This window comes from Phaseolus vulgaris, chromosome 2, assembly GCF_051622355.1.
Source record: "Phaseolus vulgaris cultivar YP4 chromosome 2, ASM5162235v1, whole genome shotgun sequence".
NCBI lineage: Eukaryota > Viridiplantae > Streptophyta > Magnoliopsida > Fabales > Fabaceae > Phaseolus > Phaseolus vulgaris.
This window is the reverse complement of record NC_143499.1, coordinates 22680843-22696473: the sequence shown is the minus strand read 5'-3', so window position 1 is coordinate 22696473 and position 15631 is coordinate 22680843. Positions and strand designations below refer to the sequence as shown.

Genomic DNA, 15631 nt, shown 5'->3' with positions numbered 1-15631 from the left:
ATCTTGCCAAGATCTCATGCAAGCGGCCCCACTTGACACTTATATAGGTGATTTCATCAAGTATATGCTGCAAATCATACACCACCCATAAGGGATATGAAAATCATTAAAACTTTGTAAATCGTTAAAACTCTTTTACCTCTGAATTTTAACCACAAAGTTTATCCTCTCGATAATGCAGTAACTAGCACTTTCACACACACCATAGGAATGGACAAAATTGATTTTAAATCAATATCTGTGCTAGCAGAACTAACAAGTGACTTGTTTTTACCCATACGAACCTTATTCATGGGATCTCCAATCACAAAGGTTGGGTTTCCATCACTTGTTTGTTTGCAAGTGGCTTAAGACCCATTCCCCTAGATGTTTCTAAAATCATTTTTCTCCCTAGGGGTTTTGTCAGAGGATCTGCCAGATTCCATTCTGACTTGACATAGTCAATAGAAATCGTTCCACTCTTTAACAACTGTTTCACCAAATTATGTCTCAATTGTATATGTCTATTCTTTCCATTGTAGCTTTTAATTTTAGCTATAGCTATTGCCGATTGGCAATCACAATGCATTGATACAGATGGGGTTGGTTTCATTCCTAAAGGAATGTTTGCTAAGAAGTTTTTCAACCACTCAGCTTCAGTACCAGCCATTTCTAGAGCAACAAACTCAGATTCCATTATTGATCTTGCAATAATAGTTTGCCTGGCTGATCTCCATGTAACTGCACCACCCCCAAGTGTAAATACATAACCACTAGTGGATTTTGTCTCATCTGAATCAGAGATCCAGTTAGCATCACTGTACCCTTCTAGCACAGCGGGAAATCCACTATATTCAATGGCATAATCCATTGTACCTCTCAAGTATTTCATGAGTCTCGCAAGTGCTTCCCAATGATCCTAACTAGGACATTGAGTGTATCTACTCAATCTACCTACTGCATAAGAAATATCTGGTCTAGAAAAGCTCATTAAATGCAATAAGCTCCCAATTATCTGGGCATACTGAGTTTGAGAAATAGATTCTCCTCTGTTCTTCTTTAATTTAGAGTTAGCATCATAAGGGGTACTCACTGACTTAAAGTCATAGTAACCAAACTTCTTTAGAAGTTTCTCAGTGTATTTTTCTTGGGATAGTAATATACTATCTCCCTTCCTTATGATTTTAACTCCTAGAATCACACTTGCTTCACCCATGTCTTTCATCTCAAACTTAGATCCAAGAAACAATTTTGTTTGAAAAACTATATCATTGCATGTACCAAAAATTAGCATGTCATCCACATACAAACATATAATGACATATTCACCATTTTCAGATCTAGAGTACACACATTTATCAGCATCATTGGTAGAAAAACCTTCACAAAGTAAAACATTATCAAGTTTTTCATGCCATTGTTTTGGTGCTTGTTTCAAACCATACAAAGATTTTAAAAGTTTGCATACTTTTTCCTTTTGACATGGAACTACACATCCTTCAGGTTGAGTCATATAAATTTCCTCTTCTAATTCACCATTCAAAAAGGTTGTTTTAACATCCATTTGGTGAATTACTAACTTATGGATAGATGCTAAGGCTAGCAATACACGGATAGAGGAAATCCTAGTAACAGGTGCAAAAGTATCAAAGTAATCTATGTTATGTTTTTGGGTAAACCCTTTAGCTACTAATCTTGCCTTATATTTCTCTATGGATCCATCAGGATGCTACTTCTTCTTAAAGATCCACTTACAACCAATGAGTTTTGCTCCTTTAGGGAGATCTACTAAGGTCCACGTATTATTTTTCTTAATTGATTCAAGCTCAGTTTTAATGGCCTTATCCCAATGTTTAGCATCAGGAGCACTAGTAGCTTCTACAAAACTTATTGGATCATTCTCAACTAGATAAGTATAAAAGTCATCTCCAAAAGATGTTTCCTTTCTCTGTCTTTTACTTCTTCTAACATCCTCACTCAAGGTATCACTAACACTATCTATAGGTTGTTCAGATGTACCACTACTCTTTAGCGGAAAGATGTGTTCAAAGAACTCAGCGTTTTTTGTCTCTACTATAGTGTTGTGTTCAATTATATCACTATTAAGAACTAGAAACCTATAGGCAACACTATGTTCTGCATATCCTAAGAACATACAATTAGATGTTTTAGAGCCTATTTTCCTTTTCTTAGGATCAGGTAACATCACTTTAGCTAAACTCCCCCACACTCTTAGGTATTTCAGATTAGGTTGATAACCTTTCCACAACTCATAGGGTGTTTTACCAGTTTTCCTATGTGGTATCCTATTTTGTAAAAAACACGCAGTAAGCAGAGATTCACCCCATAAATTATCAGGAGCATTAGAACTAATAAGCATGGCATTCATCATTTCTTTAAGAGTCCTATTTTTCCTTTCAGCTACTCCATTAGACTCAGGTGAATATGGTGGGGTTACTTCATGAATAATACCTTCTTTTACACAATAGTCATTAAATAAAACATATTCACCACCTCTATCTGATGTAATTCTCTTAATTTTCTTATTAAGTTGATTTTCTACTTTCGCTTTATAAGTTAAAAACATGTCGAAAGCTTCATCCTTATGTTTAATTAAATACACTTTGGTGTATCTAGAAAAATCATCTATAAAGGTTACAAAATAATTTTTACCACCTCTAGACATGGTTTGTTTTAAATCAGCAAGGTCGGTATGAATTAAACCAAGAATTTCAGTTTGACGTTCTACAAAGTGACATGTTTTCTTCGTTATTTTAGATTCTACGCATACATCACATTTACTACTTTGTTTGTCATGCATGTTGATTAATCCTAGTCATTGCAATTTTATAACATACGAAGAATTCACATGTCCTAATCTAGCATGCCATATATCATACGAGTCAACAATATAAGCAGAAGATTTAGATTCATTCATAATTTCAGAAATGTTTAATACAAAAAGGCCTTGATCACAATATCCCTTTCCCACAAAAACATTGTTTTTTGTCATAACAATCTTGTCAGATTCAAATGACACTTTAACCCCAACTTTGCTTAGTAATGCCACAGAGACCAAATTAACTCTAATTGATGGCACATGTAGCACATAATTCAAAGCTAGAGTTTTACCAGATGTGAGCTTCAGAATAACTTTTCCTTTTCCTAGGACAGGAGTTGTCCTGGAGTCACCGATATATACTTGTTCTTCTCCATCCCCCACACTTGTGTAGGAGGTGAACACATTTATGTTTGCACAGATGTGTCTGGTAGCCCCAGAGTCTACCACCCATTTGCTCACATTTGTCACAAGGTTTACTTGTGAAACGACTGCCACAATAGTATATTCCCCTTCGGCTAGATTTGCCTTAGGAGGATAGTTGTTTTTAGCCCTATATCTGCACTGAGGTGCATGATGGCCTGGCTTTCCACAAACAAAGCAATTACCTTTTTTCTTGAAAGTGGGGTTAGTTCCACTGGGACGAGAGAATTTGTTATTAGGTTTCTTTTTGTGATCAAATTTTTTCTCGTACCTTTTTTGGAGCTGGTTTGTCTTCTATCACGTTTGCTTTGGCAAACAAAGCTTTGGCCTTTGCAGCAACGCACTCCTTCCTGTTTGTGTCTTCAATGATGATGTAGGTGATCAAATCTGATAGAGACATCTGTTTCTGTCTGTGCTTCAGTTGTTGTTTGTAATCCGTCCAAGACTGCGGAAGCTTTTCGATCAAGAGTTCGGACACGAATTCATCTGGCAATTTTATGCTTTCAGTTTTGATATCTTCAATCAGCTTGTGATAGTCGTTTATTTGGATTTTGATGTCTTTGCCTTCGATCATCTCCCAGCGGTAGTATTTTGCAATTACGAACCTTTGTATGACGATGTCTTCGGCAGTATATTTGAGGATAGGAGAATCCTAAATATCTTTCGCATTCTTATAAGAAGCATAAACATCGAACAGATCGTTAGATAACACACTGAGTAAAGTGTGACGGCATACCTTATTCGCATGGATCCAGTCGTCAACTTGTTTCGCAACCGTGGTTGAGTCGGGTTTGGCAGTTGTAAGTGCATGAACAACTCCGTACATGTCCAATAGGGTGGACACGCGTTCTTGCCAACGTCGGAAGTTCTGACCGGTGAAGACTTCAATTTTGGAGACGTCCGGAAAAGGTTTCACAAAAATGGTTTGCGTTGCGGAAACAACATTTGATGTTTCCGGAGCAGTGTTGTCGTCGTTGTTGAAGATGGTTGCTGTCCCTTCAAGATTGTGTTTGATGAAGACTTCTATGTACATTTCATGTGTATTTTGCTTTGCTTTAAGTATGTCTTAGGTAGTGCTTAGAGGTTGTCTAAGAGTGGGCTTTTTGCTGAGTAACTCACCTCATAACCACTGGCCATGTGATAAGAACAAGCATAAGTTTTCTTCAACCGTTTTTCACATGTTTTACAAAAAACACGTTCACTGCATAAAAATAAATCTGTTTTTTTTCTAAATAAACAGATTCATTTTTACACTGGTGCCTTGGCTAAGTCTTGTGAAAATTAGATTTTGTGCATCATGTATTCTGACTAAGTCTTCTATCTTTCAAAACGACTGTGTTTCAAATAAGTTAAGCTTTTCTATTTTCGTTTTGAAAAATAAATCTGTTCATATGTAAATGAATAGATTCTTTTTGTCTCTGGTGCCATATCTAGCTTAAACGTTTTTCAGTTTTATCTCTGCACCAGAATGGTTGACTAAGTCTCCTCACTTAACAAATTCTCTAACTGCTTTTGAAAATAAATCTGTTCATTTTATTTTCAATCTGTTCATTTTATAACAGCTTTAACTGTTTTTGAAAATTCTGTTATAAGTTGGTTTTCTATAAAATGAAAACTTGTTTCTGAGTTTAAATATCGTTCATACATTTGTAAAAAACAAGTTTGACAGCAGAGAATTAAGAGTTTACAAAGGATTAGCATTTGTTCTTCAAAGATTTTGAAAAATCACAAAGTGCTTGTTCTTGGTTTGGTTCCAAAAGCTTGGTGTGAGGTGCTGCTACTGTTCTAGCAATCTTGCCTACTGATTTAAGGCAGATCTTTGTATCCTCAATCAGATGTAGTCGTTTCACTTTTCATTTCTTGTAATAGTTTGGTTGAACACTCTTCTTGATAGGTTTTCTTGAAGAAGTGTGTGTGAGTTGAAATAGGTTTTTTTCAGCAAGAGTACCTAAGTTCTTGTAGGTTTCAAGAACAGTGGGAATTGTGGTTGTTTGTGTTGTGATTTAGTGAATTTCACCTTGGTTTTAGGTGAAAACTGGATGTAGCTCAGTTGAGTGAACCAGTATAACTGCCTTGTGTTCATTCTCTCTCAATCTCTGCAATTAAGTTTCTGCATAATTGATAAAACAGCAAAGAAATAAATCTGTTCATTCATTAATAAATCTGTTTTTTCTGGGCTCGTGTCATCCTGTTCTTAATTTCTGGAAAAGTTGTTTGGGTCAGATAAGAACATATAAAATTTGTTAAAAGCTACTGGAACAGATTGATTGTGATAGGTTGCTCAAGAAATTGTCAAAGCTAGTAATTGAACCTTAAACAATTGCTTAAAATTGAAGCTTGCTGTTCTGTGATTCACTGTTCTTAATTTCTGGAAAACTGTGTGTTTCAAGAAGAACACTTATAATTTGTTAAAATTCACTGGAACAGGTTGTTTGTAAAGGTTACTCAATTAATTGGCATGCTATCAATCCAACCTTAATCACTTGCTTGAAATTGAAGTTTGTTGTTGTGTGTTTCACTGGTTTTCGTTCTAATATCAGTGTGTGTGCATCTGGAAAATCTATCTGCATAATCTTGTGATTAACCTTGCTGTATAAACGCTTTTCAAACAAAAACAGTGCTGAAATAAATCTGTTCATTTTCACATAAATCGATTTATTTTCTGTAAACTGTGTTAAACACTGTTTCTGCGAGAAAGTTTTAAAAGGTCAATTCACCCCCCTCTTGAACTTTGACACTATTAAACCCAACAGTTGTTGTTCGGATTTTCAGCCATAAGTCCTTACGATTGTAGTTAAAAGGGCTTTAAAACGAACAAAAAGTAATTTCCCGAGGAGTGAGTAATCATTGTCCGTAAAGACTTATCCGCGGTGTATTCCGCCAGTTCCCCAGGATACAACAGGAAATTTCCGGTAATTTCCGAGGATCAGAACTAGCAAGCAACTCTTTAAAAGGAGTATGAACCCAATATCTCAGAAAAATGAATAAAATATTATAATAAATGAAGAAAGAGAAAAATCAAAAGGTGGGAGGAAGAAGAAGTGATTCACGGTGGGTGAAGGAGATGAAGAGAATGGGTGAGAGATGTGTTTTCTGAAGAGGGGAAAGCGGTATTTATAGATGGAGAACCCCCAAGGGTGCCGCCTCTTCAAACCCTAGTGGGTTCAAGGTTGTCGCCGCAGAAGAGGGAAGACCAGCGTGAAGGAAGGAGTCAACCTCCCACTCCTCTCGTAACGATCTACAACGTTCAAAAATCCAGCAGTGCGGAGGCGCCCAACTTCCGATTCGTGCGGCCACGATCCAAGGTTGAAAGGGCAACGTTTGATTTTCAACTTGGAAACTGTCTCCACTTCACCCATGCTTCCGAGATTTCCTTCAACGGCACTATGAAGAAGTTAGGGTTTTTCTGCGCATCCTCTATTTCTGTTTCTGCACTTTATTTTGCAATACATGCTCTGTTTTTACAACACAAAGTTGCATAATTATGCAGAGTACAGGGGCTATAATTCTGAACTGGACCAGAACTGCAGCTTCCCTTCCATTACCATATTAGTGAACTACGATGATTCACACACCATAACCTTCCATGCATTTCCTGTGACCTTCAGTTGCAAAGAAAAGGTGATTTATAACAACTAATCTGCATCTCCACACACCAATACTGCTGCTTCTCAAGCTAATGTTGTTGTGGCCAAAAATGGCTCTGGAAAGTACACAACAATGAAAACTTCTGATAAAATATATTATAGGAATGTGATAAGTGTCTAATTTCAATAATATTTCATATTAAAATATAGGCACTTATGAAGATTTATTGCGAATTTACATATAAAATAATCCCTAATTTAGTGAATTCAGCTGTTTGATATTTAAATTCAAATATATTCATTTACTTTGCTTGAGGACAAACAAGATTCTAAGTTAGAGAGAGTGATAAGTGTCTAATTTCAGTAATATTTCATATTAAAATATAGGCACTTATGAAGATTTATTGCTAATTTACATATAAAATAATCCCTAATTTATGAATTTATACCTTTTTACATTTTTTATGATCTTTATTTGAATAAAAGTATTTTATTCCCAAATTTGGTGTTAATTGCAGATTTCTAAGGAAGATTGGAGATTTGGATTAAAGATGAATGATTTGAGCTAAAAAGCTAAAGATAGAAGGTCCCAGAATGGAAAAAGATGCAAAGAAAGATTGGGCATTTTTTTATGTTTTATCATTTATCCCATTAGCGCGACACAATAAACAACCTAACCTTAGAAAACTAGGATAAATAGAGGGCTAGAGGCTCAACCTTAGTGTGCCAGATTGAGAGGAAAACACCATAGAGTGAATTGTAACCCAATTGGGAGAATGGAAGGTGCTAGAAGTATGCGTGGCTAATTCTACCCTTTGGGGTTGGGAGTAATATGCTCAAACTCTTATGTATTGAGGTGATATCTTATATATTAATATTCAGTTCTTAGTTGATAATTGGAATTGTTGTTTTACTTTTAACTTTCCGTGACAAATTGAGAATCTTAAATCTGACCGGGAGGTATTTTTAGGGTTCGGACCTAAACAACAATACTAAACATATTTGAGTGCTAGGAATAGACTTGAAATGTTAATTGCTATTAAACGTCTGAGCTTCGTTCTAAGTTGTTCTTATAATTATGTGAGGGATCGATAGTTAGGGGACATTCTTAAGGATTTTATATGCGAGGAATCGATATAAATGATTTTTATACGGGATCAATTTCAATCAAAGAACTTAATATTGATATGCTAATCAAAATACTTGAGAGTGAGAGAGATAAAACTAATCCTTATTTTTCCAATTGAAACAACTAATTCCTTTGTCTGTTTTCTTATTGATCAGTGCCAACACAATTAATTCAAAACTCTTTTAATTGTTCTATTTTTATATTTAGCGATTATCGTACTTGATAATTCACTGTTCCTTGTGGGATCGATATCCGTCCTTAGGGACAATTATTACTTCTGACAAACGCGGTGCACTTCCCGTAAAAAGTCATCAAGTTTTTGCAATTGGGAGAATGGAAGGTGCTAGAAGTATGCGTGGCTAATTCTACCCTTTGGGGTTAGGAGTAATCTGCTCAAACTCTTATGTATTGAGGTGATATCTTATATATTAATATTCAGTTCTTGGTTGATTATTGGTATTGTTGTTTTACTTTTAACTTTCTGTGACAAATTGAGAATCTTAAATCTGACCGGGAGGTATTTTTAGGGTTCGGACCTAAACAACAATACTTATCATATTTGAGTGCTAGGAATAGACTTGAAATGTTAATTGCTATTAAACGTCTGAGCTTCGTTCTAAGTTGTTCTTATAATTATGCGAGGGATCGATAGTTAGGGGACATTCTTAAGGATTTTATATGCGAGGAATCGATATAAATGATTTTTATACGGGCATCAATTTCAATCAAAGAACTTAATATTAACATGCTAATCAAAATACTTGAGAGTGAGAGAGAGAAAACTAATCCTTATTTTTCCAATTGAAACAACTAATTCCTTTGTCTGTTTTCTTATTGATCAGTGCCAACACAATTAATTCAAAACTCTTTTAATTGTTCTATTTTTATATTTAGCGATTATCGTACTTGATAATTCACTGTTCCTTGTGGGATCGATATCCGTCCTTAGGGACAATTATTACTTCTGACAAACGCGGTGCACTTCCCGTAAAAAGTCATCAAGTTTTTGCAATTGGGAGAATGGAAGGTGCTAGAAGTATGCGTGGCTAATTCTACCCTTTGGGGTTAGGAGTAATCTGCTCAAACTCTTATGTATTGAGGTGATATCTTATATATTAATATTCAGTTCTTGGTTGATTATTGGTATTGTTGTTTTACTTTTAACTGTCTGTGACAAATTGAGAATCTTAAATCTGACCGGGAGGTATTTTTAGGGTTCGGACCTAAACAACAATACTTATCATATTTGAGTGCTAGGAATAGACTTGAAATGTTAATTGCTATTAAATGTCTGAGCTTCGTTCTAAGTTGTTCTTATAATTATGCGAGGGATCGATAGTTAGGGGACATTCTTAAGGATTTTATATGTGAGGAATCGATATAAATGATTTTTATACGGGCATCAATTTCAATCAAAGAACTTAATATTAACATGCTAATCAAAATACTTGAGAGTGAGAGAGAGAAAACTAATCCTTATTTTTCCAATTGAAACAACTAATTCCTTTGTCTGTTTTCTTATTGATCAGTGCCAACACAATTAATTTAAAACTCTTTTAATTGTTCTATTTTTATATTTAGCGATTATCGTACTTGATAATTCACTGTTCCTTGTGGGATCGATATCCGTCTTTAGGGACAATTATTACTTCTGACAAACGCGGTGCACTTCTCGTAAAAAGTCATCAAGTTTTTGCAATTGGGAGAATGGAAGGTGCTAGAAGTATGCGTGGCTAATTCTACCCTTTGGGGTTAGGAGTAATCTGCTCAAACTCTTATGTATTGAGGTGATATCTTATATATTAATATTCAGTTCTTGGTTGATTATTGGTATTGTTGTTTTACTTTTAACTTTCTGTGACAAATTGAGAATCTTAAATCTGACCGGGAGGTATTTTTAGGGTTCGGACCTAAACAACAATACTTATCATATTTGAGTGCTAGGAATAGACTTGAAATGTTAATTGCTATTAAACGTCTGAGCTTCGTTCTAAGTTGTTCTTATAATTGCTATTGAAATGTTAATTTTTACCACCTCTAGACATGGTTTGTTTTAAATCAGCAAGGTCGGTATGAATTAAACCAAGAATTTCAGTTTGACGTTCTACAAAGTGACATGTTTTCTTCGTTATTTTAGATTCTACGCATACATCACATTTACTACTTTGTTTGTCATGCATGTTGATTAATCCTAGTCATTGCAATTTTATAACATACGAAGAATTCACATGTCCTAATCTAGCATGCCATATATCATACGAGTCAACAATATAAGCAGAAGATTTAGATTCATTCATAATTTCAGAAATGTTTAATACAAAAAGGCCTTGATCACAATATCCCTTTCCCACAAAAACATTGTTTTTTGTCATAACAATCTTGTCAGATTCAAATGACACTTTAACCCCAACTTTGCTTAGTAATGCCACAGAGACCAAATTAACTCTAATTGATGGCACATGTAGCACATAATTCAAAGCTAGAGTTTTACCAGATGTGAGCTTCAGAATAACTTTTCCTTTTCCTAGGACAGGAGTTGTCCTGGAGTCACCGATATATACTTGTTCTTCTCCATCCCCCACACTTGTGTAGGAGGTGAACACATTTATGTTTGCACAGATGTGTCTGGTAGCCCCAGAGTCTACCACCCATTTGCTCACATTTGTCACAAGGTTTACTTGTGAAACGACTGCCACAATAGTATATTCCCCTTCGGCTAGATTTGCCTTAGGAGGATAGTTGTTTTTAGCCCTATATCTGCACTGAGGTGCATGATGGCCTGGCTTTCCACAAACAAAGCAATTACCTTTTTTCTTGAAAGTGGGGTTAGTTCCACTGGGACGAGAGAATTTGTTATTAGGTTTCTTTTTGTGATCAAATTTTTTCTCGTACCTTTTTTGGAGCTGGTTTGTCTTCTATCACGTTTGCTTTGGCAAACAAAGCTTTGGCCTTTGCAGCAACGCACTCCTTCCTGTTTGTGTCTTCAATGATGATGTAGGTGATCAAATCTGATAGAGACATCTGTTTCTGTCTGTGCTTCAGTTGTTGTTTGTAATCCGTCCAAGACTGCGGAAGCTTTTCGATCAAGAGTTCGGACACGAATTCATCTGGCAATTTTATGCTTTCAGTTTTGATATCTTCAATCAGCTTGTGATAGTCGTTTATTTGGATTTTGATGTCTTTGCCTTCGATCATCTCCCAGCGGTAGTATTTTGCAATTACGAACCTTTGTATGACGATGTCTTCGGCAGTATATTTGAGGATAGGAGAATCCTAAATATCTTTCGCATTCTTATAAGAAGCATAAACATCGAACAGATCGTTAGATAACACACTGAGTAAAGTGTGACGGCATACCTTATTCGCATGGATCCAGTCGTCAACTTGTTTCGCAACCGTGGTTGAGTCGGGTTTGGCAGTTGTAAGTGCATGAACAACTCCGTACATGTCCAATAGGGTGGACACGCGTTCTTGCCAACGTCGGAAGTTCTGACCGGTGAAGACTTCAATTTTGGAGACGTCCGGAAAAGGTTTCACAAAAATGGTTTGCGTTGCGGAAACAACATTTGATGTTTCCGGAGCAGTGTTGTCGTCGTTGTTGAAGATGGTTGCTGTCCCTTCAAGATTGTGTTTGATGAAGACTTCTATGTACATTTCATGTGTATTTTGCTTTGCTTTAAGTATGTCTTAGGTAGTGCTTAGAGGTTGTCTAAGAGTGGGCTTTTTGCTGAGTAACTCACCTCATAACCACTGGCCATGTGATAAGAACAAGCATAAGTTTTCTTCAACCGTTTTTCACATGTTTTACAAAAAACACGTTCACTGCATAAAAATAAATCTGTTTTTTTTCTAAATAAACAGATTCATTTTTACACTGGTGCCTTGGCTAAGTCTTGTGAAAATTAGATTTTGTGCATCATGTATTCTGACTAAGTCTTCTATCTTTCAAAACGACTGTGTTTCAAATAAGTTAAGCTTTTCTATTTTCGTTTTGAAAAATAAATCTGTTCATATGTAAATGAATAGATTCTTTTTGTCTCTGGTGCCATATCTAGCTTAAACGTTTTTCAGTTTTATCTCTGCACCAGAATGGTTGACTAAGTCTCCTCACTTAACAAATTCTCTAACTGCTTTTGAAAATAAATCTGTTCATTTTATTTTCAATCTGTTCATTTTATAACAGCTTTAACTGTTTTTGAAAATTCTGTTATAAGTTGGTTTTCTATAAAATGAAAACTTGTTTCTGAGTTTAAATATCGTTCATACATTTGTAAAAAACAAGTTTGACAGCAGAGAATTAAGAGTTTACAAAGGATTAGCATTTGTTCTTCAAAGATTTTGAAAAATCACAAAGTGCTTGTTCTTGGTTTGGTTCCAAAAGCTTGGTGTGAGGTGCTGCTACTGTTCTAGCAATCTTGCCTACTGATTTAAGGCAGATCTTTGTATCCTCAATCAGATGTAGTCGTTTCACTTTTCATTTCTTGTAATAGTTTGGTTGAACACTCTTCTTGATAGGTTTTCTTGAAGAAGTGTGTGTGAGTTGAAATAGGTTTTTTTCAGCAAGAGTACCTAAGTTCTTGTAGGTTTCAAGAACAGTGGGAATTGTGGTTGTTTGTGTTGTGATTTAGTGAATTTCACCTTGGTTTTAGGTGAAAACTGGATGTAGCTCAGTTGAGTGAACCAGTATAACTGCCTTGTGTTCATTCTCTCTCAATCTCTGCAATTAAGTTTCTGCATAATTGATAAAACAGCAAAGAAATAAATCTGTTCATTCATTAATAAATCTGTTTTTTCTGGGCTCGTGTCATCCTGTTCTTAATTTCTGGAAAAGTTGTTTGGGTCAGATAAGAACATATAAAATTTGTTAAAAGCTACTGGAACAGATTGATTGTGATAGGTTGCTCAAGAAATTGTCAAAGCTAGTAATTGAACCTTAAACAATTGCTTAAAATTGAAGCTTGCTGTTCTGTGATTCACTGTTCTTAATTTCTGGAAAACTGTGTGTTTCAAGAAGAACACTTATAATTTGTTAAAATTCACTGGAACAGGTTGTTTGTAAAGGTTACTCAATTAATTGGCATGCTATCAATCCAACCTTAATCACTTGCTTGAAATTGAAGTTTGTTGTTGTGTGTTTCACTGGTTTTCGTTCTAATATCAGTGTGTGTGCATCTGGAAAATCTATCTGCATAATCTTGTGATTAACCTTGCTGTATAAACGCTTTTCAAACAAAAACAGTGCTGAAATAAATCTGTTCATTTTCACATAAATCGATTTATTTTCTGTAAACTGTGTTAAACACTGTTTCTGCGAGAAAGTTTTAAAAGGTCAATTCACCCCCCTCTTGAACTTTGACACTATTAAACCCAACAGTTGTTGTTCGGATTTTCAGCCATAAGTCCTTACGATTGTAGTTAAAAGGGCTTTAAAACGAACAAAAAGTAATTTCCCGAGGAGTGAGTAATCATTGTCCGTAAAGACTTATCCGCGGTGTATTCCGCCAGTTCCCCAGGATACAACAGGAAATTTCCGGTAATTTCCGAGGATCAGAACTAGCAAGCAACTCTTTAAAAGGAGTATGAACCCAATATCTCAGAAAAATGAATAAAATATTATAATAAATGAAGAAAGAGAAAAATCAAAAGGTGGGAGGAAGAAAAAGTGATTCACGGTGGGTGAAGGAGATGAAGAGAATGGGTGAGAGATGTGTTTTCTGAAGAGGGGAAAGCGGTATTTATAGATGGAGAACCCCCAAGGGTGCCGCCTCTTCAAACCCTAGTGGGTTCAAGGTTGTCGCCGCAGAAGAGGGAAGACCAGCGTGAAGGAAGGAGTCAACCTCCCACTCCTCTCGTAACGATCTACAACGTTCAAAAATCCAGCAGTGCGGAGGCGCCCAACTTCCGATTCGTGCGGCCACGATCCAAGGTTGAAAGGGCAACGTTTGATTTTCAACTTGGAAACTGTCTCCACTTCACCCATGCTTCCGAGATTTCCTTCAACGGCACTATGAAGAAGTTAGGGTTTTTCTGCACATCCTCTATTTCTGTTTCTGCACTTTATTTTGCAATACATGCTCTGTTTTTACAACACAAAGTTGCATAATTATGCAGAGTACAGGGGCTATAATTCTGAACTGGACCAGAACTGCAGCTTCCCTTCCATTACCATATTAGTGAACTACGATGATTCACACACCATAACCTTCCATGCATTTCCTGTGACCTTCAGTTGCAAAGAAAAGGTGATTTATAACAACTAATCTGCATCTCCACACACCAATACTGCTGCTTCTCAAGCTAATGTTGTTGTGGCCAAAAATGGCTCTGGAAAGTACAGAACAATGAAAACTTCTGATAAAATATATTATAGGAATGTGATAAGTGTCTAATTTCAATAATATTTCATATTAAAATATAGGCACTTATGAAGATTTATTGCGAATTTACATATAAAATAATCCCTAATTTAGTGAATTCAGCTGTTTGATATTTAAATTCAAATATATTCATTTACTTTGCTTGAGGACAAACAAGATTCTAAGTTAGAGAGAGTGATAAGTGTCTAATTTCAGTAATATTTCATATTAAAATATAGGCACTTATGAAGATTTATTGCTAATTTACATATAAAATAATCCCTAATTTATGAATTTATACCTTTTTACATTTTTTATGATCTTTATTTGAATAAAAGTATTTTATTCCCAAATTTGGTGTTAATTGCAGATTTCTAAGGAAGATTGGAGATTTGGATTAAAGATGAATGATTTGAGCTAAAAAGCTAAAGATAGAAGGTCCCAGAATGGAAAAAGATGCAAAGAAAGATTGGGCATTTTTTTATGTTTTATCATTTATCCCATTAGCGCGACACAATAAACAACCTAACCTTAGAAAACTAGGATAAATAGAGGGCTAGAGGCTCAACCTTAGTGTGCCAGATTGAGAGGAAAACACCATAGAGTGAATTGTAACCCAATTGGGAGAATGGAAGGTGCTAGAAGTATGCGTGGCTAATTCTACCCTTTGGGGTTGGGAGTAATATGCTCAAACTCTTATGTATTGAGGTGATATCTTATATATTAATATTCAGTTCTTAGTTGATAATTGGAATTGTTGTTTTACTTTTAACTTTCCGTGACAAATTGAGAATCTTAAATCTGACCGGGAGGTATTTTTAGGGTTCGGACCTAAACAACAATACTAAACATATTTGAGTGCTAGGAATAGACTTGAAATGTTAATTGCTATTAAACGTCTGAGCTTCGTTCTAAGTTGTTCTTATAATTATGTGAGGGATCGATAGTTAGGGGACATTCTTAAGGATTTTATATGCGAGGAATCGATATAAATGATTTTTATACGGGATCAATTTCAATCAAAGAACTTAATATTGATATGCTAATCAAAATACTTGAGAGTGAGAGAGATAAAACTAATCCTTATTTTTCCAATTGAAACAACTAATTCCTTTGTCTGTTTTCTTATTGATCAGTGCCAACACAATTAATTCAAAACTCTTTTAATTGTTCTATTTTTATATTTAGCGATTATCGTACTTGATAATTCACTGTTCCTTGTGGGATCGATATCCGTCCTTAGGGACAATTATTACTTCTGACAAACGCGGTGCACTTCCCGTAAAAAGTCATCAAGTTTTTGCAATTGGGAGAATGG

The 15631-nt window shown here is 35.4% G+C and overlaps 1 protein-coding gene across 1 annotated transcript; it reads right to left on the bottom strand.

Annotated features, from left to right (window-relative positions):
• Nucleotides 1–1708: 1708 nt before the first annotated feature.
• LOC150029050 (uncharacterized) lies at nt 1709–11404 on the bottom strand. Its single transcript, XM_090297905.1, has 7 exons — nt 11315–11404; nt 10850–11230; nt 10449–10740; nt 3978–4237; nt 3513–3893; nt 3112–3403; nt 1709–2451 (listed from the first exon to the last, which is right to left on the bottom strand). Exons 1-7 carry the CDS (start codon nt 11402–11404, stop codon nt 1709–1711), a joined length of 2439 nt encoding a protein of 812 aa, XP_090154031.1.
• Nucleotides 11405–15631: the final 4227 nt, after the last annotated feature.

What these genes read in the sequence shown, in the direction of transcription:
- LOC150029050 (XM_090297905.1), bottom strand. Translation starts at nt 11,404, where the DNA reads ATGTACGGAGTTGTTCATGCACTTACAACTGCCAAACCCGACTCAACC. An exon ending in ACTGGATCCATGCGAATAAG is followed by an intron (nt 3,894 to 3,977) that starts GTATGCCGTCAC and finishes AAAGATATTTAG; the next exon opens with GATTCTCCTATCCTCAAATA. An exon ending in TATTCTGAAGCTCACATCTG is followed by an intron (nt 2,452 to 3,111) that starts GTAAAACTCTAG and finishes GTGTAAAAGAAG; the next exon opens with GTATTATTCATGAAGTAACC.